At 42.3% G+C, this 25,159-nt stretch overlaps 1 protein-coding gene across 1 annotated transcript in view; it reads left to right on the top strand.

Moving 5' to 3' along the window:
- RNF17 (ring finger protein 17) overlaps positions 1–25,159 on the top strand; it is a 532,263-nt gene that overhangs the window by 111,102 nt on the left and 396,002 nt on the right. The window contains exons 7-8 of the mRNA XM_073612476.1: positions 1,740–1,855; positions 24,538–24,658. Coding sequence (XP_073468577.1) covers positions 1,740–1,855; positions 24,538–24,658 — 237 coding nt within the window. The remainder of the gene's footprint in view (positions 1–1,739; positions 1,856–24,537; positions 24,659–25,159) is intronic.

Raw genomic sequence — 25,159 nt, 5'->3', positions numbered from 1 at the left:
GTATTGGCGAACGGGCCAAGAAACGGACGTTCTGTTTTTTTTCTGCAACCCTTCTCTGGATGGAGGGCTATTCTGTCAAGAATCGGGTGCTTCCTTTCCTGTTACGGTGCTTTCTTCTTGGGCGCTTAGGGCTTCTTGGGCCTTCGGTCATCATGCGTCTGTTGTGCAGGTTTGCAAGGCCAGCACTGGTCGTCAATGTACATGTTCACAATTCTACGAAGTGAACAGGTTGGCATCTGCGGATGCCTCTTTTATAAGATTTTTGCAGGCCGCTGGTTAGAGGGTCTATTCCCTCCTTGAAGGGGTATCGTTCAGGTTGGGTTCTAGCGTGTCCTGGGTGAAGTTCCTTGGGATTTTTCGTTCTCCCACCCCTCATGTTGGCACTGCTTTGGGACGTCCCTATCGTTATGAAGGCTGTGTCTGTCAATGAAGGAATGAGAAAATAGAATTTTTTACTTACCGTAAAATCCATTTCTCTGAGTTCATTGACACACAGCACCCACCCCTCTATGGCGTTCTTTTGATACTTCTATTACTGCTTGCTACTAAACTGAATACCTAGAGCAGGGCAGGGGTTATATACTGACTAAGGACGGCCCATGGGCGTAGCCAGGTGCTCGTTTGCTTTTTTGTTCTGCCTAGTCCTCCTAATAGAGGCGATATAACCCTATCGTTATAAAGGCTGTGTCTGTCAATGAACTCAGAGAAATGGATTTTACGGTTAGTAAAAAATCCTATTTTTTTTTTTTTTTTTCAAACTTGTAGGCCTTTTTTTATTTATAGCTTAATGACCTGGCCCTTTTTTACGATACAGCACTGCGTCGCTTTAACTGATAATTGCGCTGTCGTGCGACGCTGTCCCTTTTTTTCCCCTTCAAATGAAGCTTTCCTTTGGTGGCATTTGATCACCTCTGCGATTTTTAATTTTTTGCGCTATAAACAAAAAGAAAAACGATTGAAAAAAAAAAAACAATACTTTTTGCTTTAATAAATATCCCAAAATTTAAAACAAACAAAAAAAAATGTATTCATCAGTTTAGGCCAATATGTATTATTCTACATATTTTTGGTAAAAAAAAAAATCGCAATACGCGTATATTTATTTTGCGCAAAAGTTATAGTGTCTACAAAATAGGGAATTAGATTTATGGCATTTTTATGATCTTTTTTTAATTTTTTTTTTTTTTTTACTAGTAATGGTGACAATCTGCGTTTTTTAGCAGGACTGCGATATTGCGGCTGACAGATCGCACACTTTTGACACTTTTTTGGGACCAGTGACATTTATACAGAGATCAGAGCTAAAAATAGCCACTGATTACTGTGTAAATGTCACTGGCAGGGAAGGGATTAACACTAGGGGGCAATCAAGGGGTTAAATGTGTTCCCTGGGTGTGTTCTAACTGTAGGGGGGGTAGGCTACCTAGGACATGACAGAGATTGCTGTTCCCGATGACTGGGAACAGAAGATCTCTTGACATGTCACTAAGCAAAATGGGGAATTGCCTTGTTTGCATAGGCAGTTCCCCGTTCTGCCTCTGTACACCGCGATAATCGAGCCTGCGGCGTGCGCCCACTAGCCTCCTTGCACAGACCGACGTACACCTACGGCGGTTTGCGCAGGAGAGCCGACCTGCCACAGTAGGACAGCGGCTGGTCGGCAAGAGGTTAATGTTACTCCTGAATATAAATATAGTAAAATGCGTTTTTTTAATTTTTTTTTTTTTTTACATCTTTAGGATTACACAGTGCTAAAGATGTTGACATTAGTTATGTGGATTTTGGCAATGTTTGCAGAGTCAGTGTGACAAAATTAAGAAAGTTGAAAGATGAATTCTTGGCATTACCACGTAAGGTAAGTTGCCCCACTCCTATTTTAATATACATGAGTTTGCTGCTTCTTAGTTTTAAGTGTTTTAGTTGTTTGCAGCATTCACATATCTGTTTCAAATGATCACAGTTTAGGAAGTGATGAAAAGTAAAAACCCACTCATGCCTAGTGCCTCGTCTTTTTCTCTTTTCACTGCTGCTTTTTATTATAGCATAATTAATTTTTTTTTGTTTTACATTTGCAAACTTTATTTTTGGAATTGAACCTTTAACACATTCTCAAAAAGCCCATCACCTCCATCCGTAGAGGCACGCTATGTTTAAGGGGCAAACTTAACCGCTTGCCAACCTGCTAACTTACATACACGGCAGCAAGGCGGTTCTGCTGCGCCGGATCAAGTACCTAGTATGTGACCCGCATTCCCACCGGTTCTGTGAATTGATCCAGCACCCATCAGTCTTCAGGCTCAGGCCAATGATTTTTTGCCTAGACCTGCTGATTGACTTTGAATCACAGGCCACCTAAGGCCCCTTTCACACGGGCGGATAGAATTCAGCTTTTAGCTGTGGATAGCTCAAGTTATCTACCGCAGCTAAACTCAGATGATGCTTTCCGATGGCCCAATTCACACACTGCATTTAGCAACTGTTTTGTTACATGGGGTTTGGTGACTGCGTCCAGGACCGATTTATTGCAGCTATCTGCACATAACTGCAGGTAATCGCAGTGTACTATTTCACCTGCAGATAGAAGCGGCAGCAAGGAAAGAAAAACAGGAAGCACATCTGAAATGGCAAGAATGTTCCAACGCAGCTAAACGCAGCCGCATGTAAACACAGCTAATCGCAATGTACAAATGCAAGTGATCGCTGTGCCCTGGAGTCTTGAAATTTCAAAATAATAAAACATGCTTTTTACAGCGGCAGAACAGCCGTCCAAGTGAAAGGGGCCTAACCGCATGGGCTTCCCCCAACAGCTTGTAAATACCCGACTTAAAAAATAGGAGAAAATCTGTTTGACAACTAATGAATTGCTCACAGTTGAAGTGAAAGGAAAACAGGATATTTTTTTCCTGTCTTCCAGTCGACCCGTCCAAATTACAAAGGCGATTGGTGTTAATGCCACTCTGTGTCCACGACTACAACCTTAACATAGGAGGGGTTGACTTCAATGACCAGATGATGAAGCCGTACCTGGTTTCCCATGAAGCCAGATACTGGTACAAGAAAGTGTGTATATTCCAATTGGCCATGTTCAACACTTATGTACTATACAAAGCATCGGGAAGAAGTGGATCCTTCCTAAAATTTCACGCAAGGTCTCGAAACATATTAGGAAACTGGCTATTGGCTTTTGAGAGACCCTAGCTTGGAATGTTTACAGTTGCAGGAAAGTTACAAAAAATTGTTTTTAAAAGAACACAAAAAATTTAAGTGAAATTTTTTTCTAAAAAGTCAAAAATAGTTGTCGTTTTATTGAGTTAAAGAGGAACTGCAGTCTGCTCACATAATTTGTAATAAAAACATCTTTCACATTCTGAAGCTTCCCTCCAACCACTTTGCATATTTTATATATACTGAGATTCTGTACTTGCCAAATATGCTGCAGAAACCTTTCTCCACTGAGTCTGGCTTAGAGGTCGACCGTTATATTGACCGATATATGGCCGTTTTTAAGAAATCGGCATTGGCCAATTATTATGGAAATTAGGCCGATTCGCGGCCGCTACACTATACCCGGCCCGCAGTCCTGACCAGGGCCCCCCTCCCCCTAAAGAATGTGAAATTAAACCTTCACCAGCGCCGCTGATAGCCTGCGCGGCAGCTGACCCCTATGGAGGAGAAGAGAAGGAGAAAGCTTCACTAGCCTCCGCTGCCTGTCTGACTAGTAACACCCCCCCCCCCAGCAGGTGATCGTGGCCAGCACTAGCTAGCTCCTCTTCCTTCGCTGCTGAGGCAGAGCTTGCTGGCTGCTGCTATTTTGCTTGTAATGTGATTGGCCGGTCAGCTCATCAGCATCTATCTGCATGCACCTAGCTCTATCAGGTGCATACAGATAGATACCAGAAAGCAGCTTGGATGGAGGGTAAGTCACAAAAACGTAATGTGTGCTGCTGTGCCACCTGTGCTGCCTGCAGACGTTATTTAATCTCCTTTGATGGGACACCTGGCTGAAGCTGACAAGCTGGCATTGAGTTGCATTGTGAAAATGTATGAGAATGACTCTTGGTGGATATGAGTTACATTGTGGAGAGCCTCTTCACAAGGTAACTCTCATCCTCATCCATTTTCACAATGCAACTCAATCATTTTCATCCCCACCCAGCGTCTTCTCTATCCCTCTCTTCACAATGTATCCCCATCCATCCATGCCCAGCGTCACCCATCCCTTTCTCCACAATGCATCCCCACCCAGCATCTACTCCATATACTGACATATGATCACACACATCGGTTGGACTTCTTTCACTCACACACATCGGTTGTACTTGATGCACTTCTTTCAATCTCACCTACTACGTAACTAAATATTTCCACATGCCTCCATAAATTCCATGAGGAAATTTGAATATAGGGGACAGTGTAGACCAGGTGGAATCTAAGATGGAAGAATTTGCTTTCTCATTCAACGCTCATATTGACTGTTACCATAACCGAGAACTTGGCTAAATGCCAAAATGGCTGATCTGAAGGACAGATCTCACCGTAATAACTCAATAAGTTACCAATCGGAGGGATTCCTTCACCTATGAGCATCTACCAGCATATATTTGTGACTTTCTACAAGCTGTACTTCCTTCCATCTCATGCACTGAATTGGTAGTGGATAGGGTCCAGTACCAATTCCCTAAGCCTGCTCACCTGTCGAGACATCCCAAGAGATGCCATACTCCGTACCCATTTCTTTCATGTGAAAGAACAAGTCTTAGTGCTTTTCTGCAGGTCTGAAACTATCCCTGAGCACTACTGTAATCTGCAGGTTTTCTGATTTGTCACGCCACACCTTGGAGCTCTGCAGGAAACTACTTACTCCGGCTGCAACTAACGATTATTTTCATAATTGATTAGTTGGCCGATCATTGTTTCGATTAATCGGTTAATAACCTTAAAAAAAAGTGTGGCGTATAATTTAGTTAATATGTAAAGTTTTTAAAAAAGGCAATTTATACTTAATTATTATTTATATGCAATGGTAAATATAAATAACCAACTATATGGTTAGGGAGCAAAATATCTAATCCACTCTGAGATTAACACATACTGTATATACTATTAGAGGAGATATACTGTATATACTATATGTACCTTTAGAGGAGATATACTGTATATAGTTATACTATTAAAGGGTGAATCTGGTAAATATCAGACTCGGAGATCACATTTTTTTATTTAAAAAACAATGTCTTCGTTCAAAAAAAAAAAAATGTCATTTTAAGAACGTTCGATTTTCTAATCGTTGGTGGGGTCAAATCGATGTTCGTCTCCAACCACAGCGACGGGAAAATTTGGAAATGATAGAAAACTTCTTGGTCAAAGGAATTTTCAGACAGTGTATGTGGTTTTCGTTCAGAAATTACATTCATTTTAAAAACAATGTTAAAAACAAGTGAAAATTTCAAACAACATTCTTTCAGCGAATGTACAAAGATTTTTCATCTGAATATTCTCGTCTGAAAATTGATCCATATGGCCAGCATAAGGCTCGGTACACACCTATGCAGTTTGCTTTTGATCTGCTTCTGCAGCGTTTTTGCTGTGCCTTTTGATTTTTGCATTTTTTTTTTTTTTTTTTGGCCAATTTGTTGGGCAGATTAAAAAACCCAAATTGCTGTAAAAACGCATTACATGCTTTTCTACAGCTTCTCCATTGAAGTATATTGAACCAAAAAAGCACCGTTTTGCATTAAAAAAAAAAAAAAAAAAAAAAAGGTCCCTGAACCTTTCCAAATACGCAGCGGATGAAAAAAGCATAGATGTGAACGTGCCCCATAGGAAACCATGTAAATGAACTGTAGTGCGTTTCTGCAAAAAGCACCAAAAACACATAGATGTGAACCAGGTCAGGTCTAAGACATTTAGTAACATAATGGGGTTAAAAAAACTAAAGTTATCCCTTTACAGTACGAAAAAAGCAGATAATCACTACTGTAAGGGGTTTATTTTTTTACTGTAGAACTGTGAAAGTAATATTTACAGTAGCGATTATTTGCTCTTTTTGTACTATAAAGGGCTCATTTTTGTTTTTTTAACCCCATTAGGTTACTGGCTGATCGATTATGAAAATAGTAATCGATTAATTTCATAATCGATCCAAAACACTGGGGAAACCCAACTAAACTCATTGTTACTCATGATGGTACAGCACACCAGATTTCTACTCTAGAGGAAGGTCTTCAAATGACTCAGACGTGGGGCATTATTCCGGATCCCCCTCCTCCTGAATCACTGAGCTGTTCACTTGGTGCTTTTGCTAAAAAATGGAAAGTTGGCATGTACAAGAAAAAAATTCTGCTCCCAGTTCTATGTTTTCATGTATAGTTGAGTCTCTTAGCCTTGTTTTTACGTTCTATGCTCAAAATCATAGGAGCTTAGCTGCAGAAAAATGTCAGAAGGGGCTCTGGACAGATGAGTCAAAATTTGAAATATTTGGCTGTAGAAGGAGGGAGTTTGTTCTCTGAAAGGCACTGACAGCATTACAAAAATGAGTGTCTCCAAATAACAGTGAAGCATGGTGTAGGTTCCTTATATGTTTGGAGCTGCATTTCTGCAAATGGGGATGGAGATTTGGTCAGGATCAATGGTGTCCTCAATGTTAAAAAATACAGGCAGATGCTCATCCATCATACTATGCCATTAGTTAGGCGTGTGATTGGCCCAACATTTATTTTGCAGCAGGGTAGTAATCCCCAAACATATAGCCAAAGTCATTAAAGCAGAACTCTAGCTAAAAATTTTTTTTCCATGTCCTTGTTGCTGATCTCCTACCTTTACCAACTTTGCCATCCATGTTCTTCTGAGCTCTGTAGTTCTTCTGTAATAGGCTGCTGAACTTGCTGAAAAAACGTTATTGCCTGCTGACATCCTGTTTATAAGACCGCTGGCTGTTATCCCTCTCCATAGCTCAGCTAGTGGTCTGACACGCCCCCTTGTAGTCCTCTGAAAGAGCAGGGAGGAAACGGACATGTTGTGGGTGGAGGGCGACTCACAGCCTCCGGCCTGTGCCGCCTATGGAGGAGGTGCCCCCTCCTCTCTCCTCCCTGCTCCTCTGCTCCCTGACGGTCTTCACCCCCATTCCGTCACCGCCGCGCACCTGCTATCTCCGAGCAGAGTGGGAAATATCATCAGTAATCGGTTGTGTGACAAAGCAGGGATCTCCGGCTGTGTCAGGTATAGTTATACGGTGCTCCCTGACAAGCAGCAATGATGATCCTTGACAAGCGGCACTGGTGATACCTGCCATGGTGGTTCCCTGACAAGTGGCACTGGTGGGTCCTGACGAGCAGCACTGGTGGTCCCTGACATGGTGGTCCTTGAAAAGTGGCACTGGTGTCCATGATATGCTGCACTGGTGGTCCCTGACTTTCAGCATTTGTGGTCCCTAACAGTCGGCACTGGTGGTCCCTGACAAGCGGCACTGGTGGACACTGATAAGCTGCACTGGTTTGCATTTTTATTAAATACATTAAATGTATTAAGTAAATTTCTATTTATTTATTGAATGCATTCAATTTATATTATATTAAAATGCTTTGCATTTATAAGGCTGTAGCCTATCATACCGTGTATTTATGTATGGTTTGCTGGCTGCAGAATGAGGGTTGTGATTTATGTTGAAGTGGGCAAGTTTACATTTACATGTACAAGACTAGTGTACCCTCCATTTTTTGAATCGCAAAGCTGACTTCCTGAAAATGTAATCAGACATATCTCTTAACCACTTCGCGATGCCAATTGCCTGGAGGGCGTCCCTGGACATCCTCCTTTTTACTCACGTGATGCGCGCTCCCGCGGGCGCGCATCGGGTAAATTCTGTGCTGGCCGTGTCCCTTGGACACAGCCAGTCACAGATCGCTGTAAATGGCCAATCACAGTGGCCGTTTACAGCGCGATCGGAGCTTCCAATGAGAGATGATCTCATATGTAAACATATGAGATCATCTCTCATCGCCGGCACTCCCTCCTCACACACAGACAGCGTGTGAGGAGGGAGAGCTAACGCCTGCAGCATGAGTCAGAAAAAAAAAGGAAAAAAAAGTGACCACAGTACCTGTCACTGTCATCTGTCCCCACTGTCACGTATAAGTGCCATCTGTCATCAGTGCCACGTGTTAGTGTCATCTGTCATCAGTGCCACGTGTTAGTGTCATCTGTCATCAGTGCCACGTGTTAGTGTCATCAGTCATCAGTGCCACATATTAGTGCCATCTGTCATCAGTGCCACGTCAGTGTCACGTGTCATTGTCCAGGTGCTCCAGGGCCTTCAAAAGTGTAATAGGTAGTCAGCAAGTTAGATGTGTAATTTATGCTCCTAGAACACCTGATGGTGCTCCCTGCATGATAGGCCTCTCTATGTGGCTAGGCTGTGAAAAAGTCCCACACATGTGGTGTCGTAATACTCAGGAGGAGTAGCAGAATGTATTTTTGGGTGTCATAAATAACCTGTGAGGTGTGAGAAAAATAACCTATTACAATGACAATTTTGTGGGAAAAAACCCCCTAAACTTCATTTTGCAAAGAATTGTGGGAAAAAAATGACAACATTAAAAAGCTCACTATGCATCTTACTAAATACCTTGGAATGTCTACTTTCAAAAAAGGGGTCATTTGGGGGGTATTTGTACTTTCCTGATTTGTTCGGGTCGCAAGAAATGAGATAGGCCACCAGTACATCAGGTGTGATCATTTTTTTATGATTTGCACCACAGCTTGTAGACTCTATAACTTTCACAAAGACCAAGTAATAGCCACTAATTTATTTTTTACCAAAGATATGTAGCAGTATAAATTGTGGCCAAAATTTATGAAGAAAAATTAATAATTTGCAAAATTTTATCACAGAAACTAAGAAAAATTCGTTTTTTTTTCAAAATTTTCGGTCTTTTTTCATTTATAGTGCAAAAAATAAAAAACCCAGAGGTGATCAAATACCACCAAAAGAAAGCTCTATTTGTATGAAAAAGGGACAAAAAATTAATTTGGGTACAGTATTACATGAGTGAGTAATTGTCATTCAAAGTGTGAGAGCGCTGAAAGCTCAAAATTGGTCTGGACAGGAGGGGGGCTTTAAGTGCCCAGTTGTCAAGTGGTTAAACGGTAGGAAATTTTACAAACGTAATAACTGTTTAGTGTGTGTATGTGTGTGTGGGGTGTTACTAATGGGGGATTTTTTGAAAATCCCGGAGTTCTGCTTTAAGAACTATCTTCAGTGTAATGAACAACAAGGAGTCCTGGAAGTGATGGTTTGGCCCTCAAAGCCCTGATCTCAACATATAGCCTTTCTGGGATTAAATAGAGACAAAAGGCAGCATCCACATAAGATCTGTGATTTGTCTTCCGAGATGTTTGGAACAACCTACCTTCTTGAGTTCCTTCAAAAACGTGCAAGTATTCTTATAGGGATTGAAGAATTGACACTGTTTTGAAGGTAAAAGGTGGTCACACCAAATATTGATTTATTTGGATTTCTCTTCTGTTTATTTTTATCAATTAAAAAAATGAAAAGTAAAATATAGTATTAGCACTTCTGTTTCTAAAAGCATTTTTATTTACAGCATTTTTTCACACCTGCCTACAATTCTTGTACAGTGTGATCTCTCTCTCTCTCTCTCTCTCTCTCTCTCTCTCTCTCTCTCATATATATATATATATATATATATATATATATATATATATATATATATATATATATAAACACAAACAAATGTTGAGGGTGAAGTGCACGCGATCCAACGTAGCAGTGCTGAGCAATCGGGCCCTTCCACAGGCCAAATATAGAAAAACGAACAAGTGGGATTGCTGCACTTAAAAATTTATTAGAAAAGACATCAATTCATGTTCCATTCAGTGTCAAATGCATGACAGTTTCGGCTATACACATAAAGCCCTTCTTCAGAACCAGACACATACAACAATAGTGATCTTTACAAGCATATACTGTATATACACATTTCTTTCATATGGGATCAATTAATCATTCAATGCCAATGAGGCCAATTAACAAATGAGAAAATGCATGTAGACATATGTAGAATCATGGTTCAGGTGCTACAGTTTTTTTCATTACATTCGATGTGCGCTAAAGAACAAACGCATATCGTGAATTTGCATATATATAACCAACTATATCCAAAAGAACAATAATAAATATTATTTCACAAGCCTAAACAGGAATAAAGGGGTAGAAAAAAGGATAAAAAAAGAAAAAAAAAAGAGAAAAGGAATACAAATCAAAATATGTCAAAATTCGAGTTCAATCCTTTGGGCAATAATGTATTCAAACAATGTATCCATTCAACCTCCCGTTTTTTAAGGGTTAATTCTCTTTTCCCTCCATGTCTGTTCATAGATATACTGTCTATAACCATAAACTTTAATTGAGAAACAGTATGTCCCTTTTCCAGAAAATTCCTGGCTAAGGGAAGTTTATCTAATTTGTCTCTGATAGAGTACTTGTGCCTGGCAATCCTGTCTTTGGACTTTTTGAATAGTTTCTCCCACATATAAACTCGAAAGGGCATTTTATTATCTATATTACATAAGAGTATTGGCAGGTATAATGATTTTTAATATTAATGTTGTAACCTTTTATGTGGATGGGAAAAAGATTTCCCTTTAATCATACTGAGTGCAACAGAGACAGGGAAAAGAGCCAAAATTTTTAGGTCCCAAGTAGGTAGGAAAAGGTGAGGGAGGACAATATTGATCAGATTTAAGCAATCTATCATATATAGTCCTACCTCGACAGTAGGAAGGGAAGGGTGGAAACTGGAATTCCTGTACCGACGAATAACCGTCATACAATACTCTCGACCTTGTATTCTCCCATCGCTGCGCTCCCTGCAACCGCTAACACCCCCTTTCCAGTCTCTGATCACAACCTTATCCGTTTCACACTCTCCTAGTCTCCTACCTCCCATGCTGCCAACCCACAAACCACTACCCGCAGAACCAGGCCCCATGTGCCACAACCCTGGCAAACAGATGACACCAGAAGTCTTAAGAGACGCAGCTGTGCTCTTGAGCGAGCATGGTGTAAATCTAAATCCCTGCAAGACTTTACCCTCTTCAAATCTGCCCTTCTCAAATACAAATCCTGCCTCCACACTGCTAAACAAACCTATTACAACACTTTCATCAAAACCCTCTCATCAAAACCTTGTCAACTCTTTTATCCCCCTAATTCCTTACTTCACCCCCCCCAACTGCCTGCCTCCACCCACCAACTTGCTTACCGCTCAACAGATTGTAAACCATTTCAAAAGCAAAATCTACACAATTCGTTAGGAGATAATCAGCATTCAACTTCCTCCCCTACCCAACACATCAGGTCCAGCACCACACAATACTCTCCTCCTTCTGTCCAGTTACCACGACGAAGTTGATGAACTCCTCTCCATGGCCCACCTCACAACCTGTCCCCTGGACCCTGTCCCCTCACAATTACTGCAACGACCTTCCCGCTCTATCCTAAATTTCCTAACCCACATCTTCAACCTCTCCCTCTCCTCCGGCACCTTTCCTCCTCAAACATGTACCGGTTACCCCCATACTTAAAAAAAAATCCTTACTAGACTCACCTGTTTGAATAACTTAAGACCCATCTTCCTGCTCCCATTTGCCTCCAAGCTCATCGAACGCCTTGTCCATGACCGAATGAGTCGCTACCTCACGGACAACAACCTTCTCAACCCTCAGTCCGGCTTCCAACCCCAACATTCCTCTGAAACTACCCTACTAAAACTCACCAATGACCTACTAACTACTTAAACCAATGGCCATTATTCCATACTCATACTCTTAGACCTCTCTGCTGCCTTCGACAGAGTTGACCACCTGCTCCTCCTCAGCAGTCTACACTCCCTTGGCCTTCGTGATTTGTGCTTTATCCTGGTTCTCCTTCCTATCTCAGCGCACTTTCAGTGTTACTCCATCTCCTCCATCCCTCTTCCTCTTTCTGTTGGGCTACCCCATGGCTCTATCCTTGGGCCCCTCCTATTCTCACTCTATACCTCTTCCCTGAGCCAGTTGATAACCTCCCGTGGCTTCCAATACCACCTCTACGCCGACACCCAGATCTATGTCTCCACTCCTCAACTCACCCCCTTTATCTCACAGATCTCAAACCTACTGAATGACATTTAAGTATAGATGTCACACCACTTTCTCAAACTCAATCTTTCTAAAAGTGAGCTTGTTATATTTCCTCCTTCCCGGTCCCCCCCCCCCTGACTTTACCATTAAGATCAACAGCACAACCATTGGTCCCTCCACAAATGCCAGGGTGCTGGGTGTAATCCTCGATTTTGACCTCTCCTTCAACCCTCACATCCAATCACTAGCTAAATTGTGCCGCCTTAACCTCCGCAACATCTCCAGAATTCGACCCTTCCTGACTGACACCTCAAAGCAACTTGATTATTTCCCGCCTTGACTACTGCAGCTCTCTTAATGGCCTACCCTTACGCAGGCTATCCCCCCTTCAGTCTATTATGAATGCTGCTGCTAGAATAATATACCTCACTAACCTATCCATGACTGCTGCTCTTCTCTGCCAATCCCTTCACTGGCTTCCCCTACCCCACCGTATAAAATTCAAAATGCTAACCACAACATACAAGGCCATCCACAACATCGCCCTCAGTTACATCCCCAACCTCATCTTCAGATATCGCCCAAATCGTCCCCTCCGGACCTCCTGCTCTCTAGCGCTTTCGTTACCTCCTCCCATGTTCACCTTTAGGACTTCTCCAGAGCCTCTCCCATCCTCTGGAACTCCCTGCCCCGGTATGTCCGATCAGCCCCTAACCCGTCCACCTTCAGGGAAGCCTATCCCACACCCACCTAACAACTGTCCCCGAGCCACCCCCATCAAATTATTCCCTGCATCTATTACCTTTTGTACCACCACCCCCCTCCCTTTTAGAATGTAAGCTCTACGAACAGGAGGCCCTCCTGTCCCTTCTGTATTGAACTGTATTGTAGTTGTGCTGTCCCCCTCTACCTTGTAAAGCACTGCGTAAACTGTTGACGCTATATAAATCATGTATAATAATATATAAATCGTGTATAATAATACAAGATAGAACAGTTTTTTTTTATTATGTTGTAAACCTTAGTGGAGTAAGGATGGAAGATTGGTGTATTTTGGTCTATGACAGAACAAATCATCTTGTTCTTTCCTAACAATTTTCTTAGGATAACCTCGTTGTCGCAATCTCCCTTCCATCTCATCCAATCTAACATCCAATAAATCTGGGTCATTCACAATCCCTGTCACACGAACCAATTGGCTGCAAGGAATAGATTTAAAGACACCAGATGGATGAAAATTCGAATACAATAATAGATTACGATCTGTTGGCTTGATATACAAGTCACTAACGATATGTTGTTCATTTATACTTAATAAAGTATCCAAAAAAGGTATTTGAGTATCAATAACTGTCATATTGAATTTAACCACTTCCTTGCGGCCATAGTCAAATGACGTCCGCAGAAGGGATCCTGGCACCGGCACCCGCGATTACCGGTAATAGTCGGGACGTGGGTCTGTGTGTGTAAACACACAGATCCAGGTTCTGTCAGGGGAGAAGAGACCGATCACGTGTTCCGTGTACAGAGGAACACCAATCGGTCTCCTCCCCTTGTGAGTCCCCCCCCCCCTACAGTTAGAATCACTCCCTAGGTAACACATTTAACCCCTTGATCGCCCCCTAGTGTTATCCCCTTCCCTGCCAGTAACATTTTATACAGTAATCAGTGCATTTTTATAGCACTGATCGCTCTATAAATGCAAATGGTCCCAAAATTGTGTCAAGTGTCTGATCTGTCCGCCGCAATGTCAGTCAAAATAAAAAACGCAGATCGCCGTCATTACTGGTAAAAAAGAAATAATAAAAATGCCCTAAGTCCATCCCCTATTTTGTAGACGCTATAACTTTTGTGCAATCCAATCAGTATACGCTTATTGCGATATTTTTTTTTTTACCAAAAATATGTAGCATACATATCGGCCTAAACTGAGAACTTTTTTTTTTTTTTTAATTTAGATATTTATTATAGTAAAAATGAAAAATATTGTGTTTTTTTTTTTTTTTTTTTTTTTTTTTTCAAACTTGTCCCTCTTCTTTTGTTTATAGCACAAGAAATAAAAACCGCAGAGGTGATCAAATACCACCAAAAGAAAGCTCTATTTGTGGGGAAAAAAAATTGGGTACAGTATTGCAAGACAGCGCAATTGTCATTCAAAGTGCGACAGCGCTGAAAACTGAAAATTGGCCTGGGCAGGAAGGGGGTGAAAATGCCCTGTATTGAAATGATTAAAACCGGGCATCAAGGAATTAACCACTTAAGGACCGGGCCTATTTTCTAAACTTGTTCTTTACAAGTTAAAATCATTTTTTTTGCTAGAAAATTCCTTAGCACCCCCAAACATTATATATACCGTATTTATCGGCGTATAACACGCACTTTTTCCCCCTTAAAATCGGGAAAATCGCGGGTGCGTGTTATACGCCGATCCCCTGCGATCCAGAGCTTCAAAATCGCCGACCGCGATTTGAAAATGGCGCCACCGGTGCCGAAATACACAGAGCCGGTCCTCGGCTCTTCTCGGCCACTTTCGGCTTCACTCGAGCGCCGCCCGAACCTAGCCGAGTGTACTCGGCTAGGTTCGGATAGCTCCGCTTACAGTCACGCCCATCCCGGGCGGGACTACGAGTGGAGCCGAAAGTGAACGAGAGCCGCCGAGAAGAGCCGAGGACCGGCTCTGTGTATTTCGGCGCCGTCGGCGATTTTGAAGCTCAGGATCGCAGGGGAGCCATTTTCAAACTGCAGTGACTTTTCATTGTCTGAGCAAGGCTGCAAATGGACACAGAAAGCTGCAGATCAGCACTGACAAAGCTGCAAGGCTGCAAATGACACTAAGGCTGCAAATGACTGCAAGGGACACTGGACAAGCATGCAGATGGATGCTGTGCAAGGCTGCATTGATGGGCATTTAAATGTAAGTTTTTTTTCCTTAAAACATTTTTTTCCTTATAATTCCCTCCTAAACTTGGGGTGCGTGTTATACGCCGATAAATACGGTATATATATATATATATAATTTTTTTTCCCCCCTAACACACTATAAAATAAAATGGCGGTCGTTGCAATACTTTTTGCCACACCGTATTTGTGCAGCGATCTTACAAGCGCACTTTTTTTGGGGAAAAAATACACTTTTTTTAAAATTAAAAAATAAGACAACAGTAAAGTTAGCCCAATTTTTTTATATTGTGAGAGATGTTACGCCGAGTATATTGATACCCAATATGTCACGCTTCAAAGTTGTGCTCGCTCATGGAATGGCGACAATCTTTTACCCTTAATCCCCATATGCTATACGTTTAAAAAAATCTACAGGTTGCATGTTTTAGGTTACAGAGGAGGTCTAGGGCTAGAATTATTGCTCTCGCTCTAATGATCACGGTGATACCTCACATGTAGTTTGAACACAGTTTTTATATGCGGACGCTACTCGCGTAGGCGTTCGCTTCTGCACGCGAGCTCGTCGGGATGGGGAACATTTAGAAAAAATTGTTTTTCTTATTTATTTTACCTTTTTATTTTTACACTGTTCTTTAAAAAAAAGTCACTTTTATTCCTATTATAAGGAATGTAAACATTATTATTATTATTATACGAGATTTATATAGCGCCAACAGTTTACGCAGCGCTTTACAATGTATAAGGGAGACAACACAATTACAGTACAGTTCAATACAAAAGGTACAGGGGGGCCCTGCTCGTAGAGCTTACATTCTAAAGGGAGTGGTACAAAAGGTAATAGCTGCAAAGAATGATTTGATGGGGGTGGCTCAGGGACAGTTATGTGGGTGTGGGATAAGCTTCCCTGAATAAATGAGTTTTCAGGGATCTCCTAAAGGTGGACAGGGTAGGGGCTGATCGGATATACTGGGGTAGGGAATTTCAGAGGATGGGAGAGGCTCTGGAGAAGTCCTGAAGGGGAGCATGGGAGGAGGTAACAAGGAGCTAGAGAGCAGGAGGTCCTGGGAGGAGCGGAGGGGGCGATTTGGGCGATATCTGCAGATTAGGTTGGTGATGTAGATGGGGGCGATGTTGTGAATGGCCTTGTATGTTATGGTTAGCATTTTGAATTTTACACGGTGGGGTAGGGGAAGCCAGTGAAGGGATTGGCAGAGAGGAGCAGCAGTCCCTTGTAATAGAAAAAAAACATGACAGGACCTCTTAAATATGAGATCTGGGGTCAAAAAAACCTTAGATCTTACATTTACACTAACATGCAAAAAAAAAAGTTTCAGAAAAAGAAAAAAAAAATTGCTTTAAGAGCTATGGGCGGAAGCAACGTTTTGACGTCGCTTCCGCCCTGCAATGGTTTAGAGGCGGGTGGGGGCCATCTTCCTCTTAGCTCCATACCTAACAGGGAAGAGGATGCGATCGCCTTGGCCGCTGCCGGAGGCGCAGGGCGCTGGAGCGCAGCTAGCCCTCCTGCCGCCAATAAGTGATCTTGCTGCAAATCCGCCGCAGAGACCACTTTTATCTGAAAGTGGACCGCCCGCAGAAGAAGCGGATACCGGGGTTATGGCAGCTATAGCTTCTGCCATAACAAAGATATTCCTCTTCAAAGTGCCGACGTATAACGACAGCGGGTGGTTCGTAAGTGGTTAAGGTACATATTGAACACATTTAAGGACTCCAAGTCGCTTGACCATATCGAAAAGGCATCATCAATAAATCTGTACCAGCAGGTACAGTTTTGAATAAACAAGCTACAATGATAAATTAAAGCGTTCTCTTATGTCCATAAATGCATTAGCCCCTGGGGAGGCAACATTAGAGCCCAAAGCAGCCCCGATGAGCTGTAAATAGTATTCTTCCTGGAAAAGAAATTTTCCTTAAACGATCGATAATAGTTGTATCAAAAATGTAATGTGTGGAACTGTACTTTTTTGAACGGATCAATAGTCATCGGCAGGCTTCTATTCCCAAATCCTGGGGGATAGCAGTGTATAAATTGCCTACATCCCTGGTAATCAGTATAGACTCCGGGGGTACAACTATTTTTTGAACCTTATGTTAAAAATGTTAAGTATTTCGTATTTAAGATTGAGTGGTTTCTATTAGTGGTGTCACGCATCTGTCCAAAAATGTCGAAATGGGTGTTGTAATAGAATCTGTACTAGACACTATAGGACGCCCAGGTGGATTTAAGGGGTCTTTATGTATTTTGGGTAATACATATATAATGGGGGTCACCGGATATTCAAGTATAAGGTTCTTTGTGTCGCTATCATTGATTTTTTTCTTTTACAGCATATGTGATAACTTTTTTAATCCTATCCTTTTTCATCCTCAATTCCCCCAGAGGTTCTTCCCCAGGAGCGCTGTGCGTCCTTTTTCCCCGTTTCAGGAATGAATCAAGGCCGAACCTATGCCTGAATTCGGCCCTAAAATGGAGCCAAAGTCGCACAGTGCAGTGCACTCCACAGCCACAACGGAGATATGTGAACTGGCTCAATAGGGAGCCAGTCACATTCTCCTGCTATGCGAATGGGATGCGGAGAAACCCGCATCCCATTCGCATAGGTGTGAACCCGTACTTATAAATAAAAGGTAAAAAAAAACCACACTTCGCTCTAACTACTTAAACAATATTAGCTTGGCTTCAATTTGTTAGTGTATTTAAATCTGCTAGTGTATCTAATACTCCCCTCCCCCCAGACTGACAATGAAGCTGTGTCCCCACTGCTCATTCACCCAGAGTATGGGCACTTTAACCACTTGACGACCGCCTCACGCCGATGTACGTCGGCAAAGTGGCACGGACAGGCAAAATCACGTACAGGGTACGTGATTTGCCTTCCGCGGGTGGGGGGTCCGATCGGACCCCCCCCCCGGTGCCCGAGGCGGTCGTCTTTTGTCCAGCGGCGATCGGTGATGAGGGGGAGACCATCCGTTCGTGGCCCCCCCCCTCGCGATCGCCGCCGGCCAATGAAAACACTCCTTTGCTGCTGTATGCTAAACAGCAGCAAAGGAAGTGATGTCATCTCCCCTCGGGTCGGTATTTTCCGTTCCGGCCCGAGGAGAGAAGACATCTATGTGAGTGCACCAACACACACACACACAGTAGAACATGCCAGGCACACAAAACACCCCGATCCCCCCCCCGATCCCCCCCCAATCACCCCCCCCCCCCCCCTGTCACAAACTGACACCAGCAGTTTTTTTTTTTTTTTTTTTCTGATTACTGCATAGTGTCAGTTTGTGACAGTTACAGTGTTGGGACAGTGAGTACTACCCCCCTTTAGGTCTAGGGTACCCCCCTAACCCCCCCTAATAAAGTTTTAACCCCTTGATCACCCCCTGTCACCAGTGTCACTAAGCGATCATTTTTCTGATCGCTGTATTAGTGTCGCTGGTGACGCTAGTTAGTGAGGTAAATATTTAGGTTCGCCGTCAGCGTTTTATAGCGTCAGGGACCCCCATATACTACCTAATAAAGGTTTTAACCCCTTGATTGCCCCCTAGTTAACCCTTTCACCACTGATCACCGTATAACTGTTACGGTTGACGCTGGTTAGTTTGTTTATTTTTTATAGTGTCAGGGCACCCGCCGTTTATTACCAAATAAAGGTTTAGCCCCCTGATCGCCCGGCGGTGATATGCGTCGCCCCAGGCAGCGTCAGATTAGCGCCAGTACCGCTAACACCCACGCACGCAGCATACGCCTCCCTTAGTGGTATAGTATCTGTACGGATCAATATCTGATCCGATCAGATCTATACTAGCGTCCCCAGCAGTTTAGGGTTCCCAAAAACGCAGTGTTAGCGGGATCAGCCCAGATACCTGCTAGCACCTGCGTTTTGTGCCTCCGCCCAGCCCACCCAAGTGCAGTATCGATCGATCACTGTCACTTACAAAACACTAAACGCATAACTGCAGCGTTCGCAGAGTCAGGCCTGATCCCTGCGATCGCTAACAGTTTTTTTGGTAGCATTTTGGTGAACTAGCAAGCACCAGCCCCAGGCGTCAGATTAGCGCCAGTACCGCTAACACCCACGCACGCAGCATACGCCTCCCTTAGTGGTATAGTATCTGAACGGATCAATATCTGATCCGATCAGATCTATACTAGCGTCCCCAGCAGTTTAGGGTTCCCAAAAACGCAGTGTTAGCGGAATCAGCCCAGATACCTGCTAGCACCTGCGTTTTGCCCCTCCGCCCGGCCCAGCCCAGCCCACCCAAGTGCAGTATCGATCGATCACTGACACTTACAAAACACTAAACGCATAACTGCAGCGTTCGCAGAGTCAGGCCTGATCCCTGCGATCGCTAACAGTTTTTTTTGTAGCGTTTTGGTGAACTGGCAAGCACCAGCCCCAGGCAGCGTCAGATTAGCGCCAGTACCGCTAACACCCACGCACGCACCGTACACCTCCCTTAGTGGTATAGTATCTGATCGCATCAATATCTGATCCGATCAGATCTATACTAGCGTCACCAGCAGTTTAGGGTTCCCAAAAACGCAGTGTTAGCGGGATCAGCCCAGATACCTGCTAGCACCTGCGTTTTGCCCCTCCGCCCGGCCCGGCCCAGCCCACCCAAGTGCAGTATCGATCGATCACTGTCACTTACAAAACACTAAACGCATAACTGCAGCGTTCGCAGAGTCAGGCCTGATCCCTGCGATCGCTAACGTTTTTTGGTAGCGTTTTGGTGAACTGGCAAGCGCCAGCGGCCTAGTACACCCCGGTCGTAGTCAAACCAGCACTGCAGTAACACTTGGTGACGTGGCGAGTCCCATAAGTGCAGTTGAAGCTGGTGAGGTGGCAAGCACAAGTAGTGTCCCGCTGCCACCAAAAAGACAAACACAGGCCCATCGTGCCCATAGTGCCCTTCCTGCTGCATTCGCCAATCCTAATTGGGAACCCACCGCTTCTGCAGCGCCCGTACTTCCCCCATTCACATCCCCAACCAAATGCAGTCGGCTGCATGAGAGGCATTTTTATGTCCTCCCGAGTACCCCTACCCAACGAACCCCCAAAAAAGATGTCGTGTCTGCAGCAAGCGCGGATATAGGCGTGACACCCGCTATTATTGTCCCTCCTGTCCTGACAATCCTGGTCTTTGCATTGGTGAATGTTTTGAACGCTACCATTCACTAGTTGAGTATTAGCGTAGGGTACAGCATTGCACAGACTAGGCACACTTTCACAGGGTCTCCCAAGATGCCATCGCATTTTGAGAGACCCGAACCTGGAACCGGTTACAGTTATAAAAGTTAGTTACAAAAAAAGTGTAAAAAAAAAAAAAAAAATATGAAATAAAAAAAAATAGTTGTTGTTTTATTGTTCTCTCTCTCTCTATTCTCTCTCTCTATTGTTCTGCTCTTTTTTACTGTATTCTATTCTGCAATGTTTTATTGTTATTGTTATTGTTATTATGTTTTATCATGTTTGTTTTTCAGGTGTGTAATTATTTACACTTTACTGTGCTTTATTGTTAACCATTGTTAACCATTTTTTTGTCTTCAGGTACGCCATTCACGACTTTGAGTGGTTATACCAGAATGATGCCTGCAGGTTTAGGTATCATCTTGGTATCATTCTTTTCAGCCAGCGGTCGGCTTTCATGTAAAAGCAATCCTAGCGGCTAATTAGCCTCTAGACTGCTTTTACAAGCCGTGGGAGGGAATGCCCCCCCCCCCCCCCCCACCGTCTTCCGTGTTTTTCTCTGGCTCTCCTGTCTCAACAGGGAACCTGAGAATGCAGCCGGTGATTCAGCCAGCTGACCATAGAGCTGATCAGAGACCAGAGTGGCTCCAAACATCTCTATGGCCTAAGAAACCGGAAGCTACGAGTATTTCATGACTTAGATTTCGCCGGATGTAAATAGCGCCATTGGGAAATTGGGGAAGCATTTTATCACACCGATCTTGGTGTGGTCAGATGCTTTGAGGGCAGAGGAGAGATCTAGGGTCTAATAGACCACAATTTTTTCAAAAAAGAGTACCTGTCACTACCTATTGCTATCATAGGGGATATTTACATTCCCCGAGATAACAATAAAAATGATTAAAAAAAAAAATATGAAAGGAACAGTTTAAAAGTAAGATTAAAAAAGCAAAAAAATAATAAAGAAAAAAAAAAAAAAAAAAAAAAACACCCCTGTCGCCCCCTGCTCTCGCGCTAAGGCGAACGCAAGCGGCGGTCTGTCGTCAAACATAAACAGCAATTGCACCATGCATGTGAGGTATCACCGCGAAGGCCAGATCGAGGGCAGTAATTTTTCCAGTAGACCTCCTCTGTAAATCTAAAGTGGTAACCTGTAAAGGCTTTTGAAGGCTTTTAAACATGTATTAATTTTGTTGCCACTGCACGTTTGTGCGCAATTTTAAAGCATGTCATGTTTGGTATCCATGTACTCGGCCTAAGATCATCTTTTTTATTTCATCAAACATTTGGGCAATATAGCGTGTTTTAGTGCATTAAAATTAAAAAAAGTGTGTTTTTTCCCCAAAAAATGCGTTTGAAAAATCGCTGCGCAATTACTGTGTGAAAAAAAAAAATGAAACACCCACCATTTTAATCTGTAGGGCATTTGCTTTAAAAAAATATATAATGTTTGGGGGTTCAAAGTAATTTTTTTGCAAAAAAAAAAAACTTTTTCATGTAAACAATAAGTGTCAGAAAGGGCTTTGTCTTCAAGTGGTTAGAAGAGTGGGTGATGTGTGACATAAGCTTCTAAATGTTGTGCATAAAATGCCAGGACAGTTCAAAACCCCCCCAAATGACCCCATTTTGGAAAGTAGACACCCCAAGCTATTTGCTGAGAGGCATGTCGAGTCCATGGAATATTTTATATTGCGACACAAGTTGCGGGAAAGACAAATTTTTTTTTTTTTTTTTTTTTTTTTTTTTGCACAAAGTTGTCACTAAATGATATATTGCTCAAACATGCCATGGAAATATGTGAAATTACACCCCAAAATACATTCTGCTGCTTCTCCTGAGTACGGGGATACCACATGTGTGAGACTTTTTGGGAGCCTAGCCGCGTATGGGACCCCGAAAACCAAGCACCGCCTTCAGGCTTTCTAAGGGCGTGAATTTTTGATTTCACTCTTCACTGCCTATCACAGTTTCGGAGGCCATGGAATGCCCAGGTGGCACAAAACCCCCCCAAATGACCCCATTTTGGAAAGTAGACACCCCAAGCTATTTGCTGAGAGGTATAGTGAGTATTTTGCAGACCTCACTTTTTGTCACAAAGTTTTGAAAATTGAAAAAAGAAAAAAAAAAAATTTTTTTCTTGTCTTTCTTCATTTTCAAAAACAAATGAGAGCTGCAAAATACTCACCATGCCTTTCAGCAAATAGCTTGGGGTGTCTACTTTCCAAAATGGGGTCATTTGGGGGGGTTTTGTGCCACCTGGGCATTCCATGGCCTCCGAAACTGTGATAGGCAGTAAAGAGTGAAATCAAAAATTTTCACCCTTAGAAATCCTGAAGGCAGTGATTGGTTTTCGGGGCCCCGTACGCGGCTAGGCTCCCAAAAAGTCCCACACATGTGGTATCCCCATACTCAGGAGAAGCAGCTAAATGTATTTTGGGGTGCAATTCCACATATGCCCATGGCCTGTGTGAGCAATATATCATTTAGTGACAACTTTATGAAAAAAAAAAAAAAAAAAAAAAAAAAGTGTCACTTTCCCGCAACTTGTGTCAAAATATAAAATATTCCATGGACTCAATATGCCTCTCAGCAAATAGCTTGGGGTGTCTACTTTCCAAAATGGGGTCATTTTGGGGGGTTTTGTGCCACCTGGGCATTCCATGGCCTCCGAAACTGTGATAGGCAGTGAAGAGTGAAAGCAAAAATTTACACCCTTAGAAATCCTGAAGGCGGTGATTGGTTTTCGGGGCCCCGTACGCGGCTAGGCTCCCAAAAAGTCCCACACATGTGGTATCCCCATACTCAGGAGAAGCAGCTAAATGTATTTTGGGGTGCAATTCCACATAGGCCCATGGCCTGTGTGAGCAATATATCATTTAGTGACGACTTTTTGTAAATATTTTTTTTTTTTTTTTTTTTTGTCATTTTTCAATCACTTGGGACAAAAAAAATAAATATTCAATGGGTTCAACATGCCTCTCAGCAATTTCCTTGGGGTGTCTACTTTCCAAAATGGGGTCATTTGGGGGGGTTTTGTACTGCCCTGCCATTTTAGCACCTCAAGAAATGACATAGGCAGTCATAAACTAAAAGCTGTGTAAATTCCAGAAAATGTACCCTAGTTTGTAGACGCTATAACTTTTGCGCAAACCAATAAATATACGCTTATTGACATTTTTTTTACCAAAGACATGTGGCCGAATACATTTTGGCCTAAATGTATGACTAAAATTTAGTTTATTGGATTTTTTTTATAACAAAAAGTAGAAAATATCATTTTTTTTCAAAATTTTCGGTCTTTTTCCGTTTATAGCGCAAAAAATAAAAACCGCAGAGGTGATCAAATACCATCAAAAGAAAGCTCTATTTGTGGGAAGAAAAGGACGCAAATTTCGTTTGGGTACAGCATTGCATGACCGCGCAATTAGCAGTTAAAGCGACGCAGTGCCAAATTGGAAAAAGACCTCTGGTCCTTAGGCAGCATAATGGTCCGGGGCTCAAGTGGTTAATACAGTAGGTGCAATACTGGCCAGATCATCGGGAAAAAAGCATAAATAGATCTGGTGCAGCCACTACATCTAATGACTGGTAAGCTGCAATATATTACATTGTTTTTGGATTTAATACTGCTTTAATTATTTTAAAATATAAGTATTTTATCGGCCTTGTTTAGTTGCGTTTAGTGATGTTCACCAGCACTTGTATAGCTTTCCAGCTTTGGGAATCTCTTGTCTGTTGATTTAAATATGCATTCAATTGTAAAACAATCAACAATTCTAAGCGATCGTATGATAATCTGATCGTTAGTACATAGCTTTTGAGAGAGCCGATCACAAAAAACATGCAAAATTATCCGATATGACAAGCATGAAAACTTTTTGCATACGATACCGGATTGTACAATTTTACTTTAATCTGTACAGTTGTCGCTTGAAAATACAATACAACATTACATCACTTCCGAATTTTTATTCTGTTGCACGAGAATTTTTGTACCTTTTTAGTAACCTCTTCATTTTCGATATGAGACCAGCATGCAATAAGACAATTTTTCGTCCGATAATCTTGTGTCATTGATATTTGATGTTTTTTACGATTTCTTTTGTGAAATTGCCTGATGAAATTAATAAGTAGAATTTTAAAGGCAGTATGCTATTTCATTTATTTACAAGAGTTTATCCTCTTGATTGTAAATACTGCTACTCGTGATAGTTATACTTCTCTACTGGAGCTGGCACTATAGAAATTGAGAATGTTCTTTTTCTCTTATTGCCTTTTTTGTTCACAGGCAATCTGCTGCAGGCTGGCATATATTCAACCTTCCCATGATGCTGCTCACTGGAGTTCAGATGCATGTAAATTATTTGAGGAACTGACTTCCTTTAAGCGCCTGAGATGTAATTTCATAGGTATGTACAAATTAAAGGGTCAATTTCTAAACAACATTCTTGAGTTTAGGAAAACAGACTTGATTTCTTTTTTCACAGTATGGCTAAAGATAATACCACCCAAAGCCGTTCTGGATGTCTTATACAGGCTTTTAATTTACCGTTTGACACTAGCTTTTTAGATCACTTTTCTGCCATCCATAGCTCTTCACTTACCGGAATGGATAGTCCCTGTCTTCCTGTGTTGTACTAGAAGTCACTCTTTCCTTCATAATTATTTAAGCATTATTCCTTCCTATTCATGTAATCTTTGGGATCTTCCTTCTGTATTGGGAACATTGCCTGTGGTTTCCTTGTTCATGAAGCCTGCAAACAGCAGTTGCAGGAATTATTATAAAAATAAATTTTAACATTTTGGTTTGGTTTTATTTGGTTGCAAGTTTTGAATAAAGTCCCGTAAACCTGTTTTTATAAGTCAATACTAGTTTTGTTCCCATCATGCTACTAGCTCCACAACATACA

This window comes from Aquarana catesbeiana, linkage group LG02 (genome assembly GCF_042186555.1).
Source record: "Aquarana catesbeiana isolate 2022-GZ linkage group LG02, ASM4218655v1, whole genome shotgun sequence".
NCBI lineage: Eukaryota > Metazoa > Chordata > Amphibia > Anura > Ranidae > Aquarana > Aquarana catesbeiana.
The sequence above is the reverse complement of the archived record's forward strand: the minus strand, read 5'-3'. Positions and strand labels throughout refer to the sequence as shown.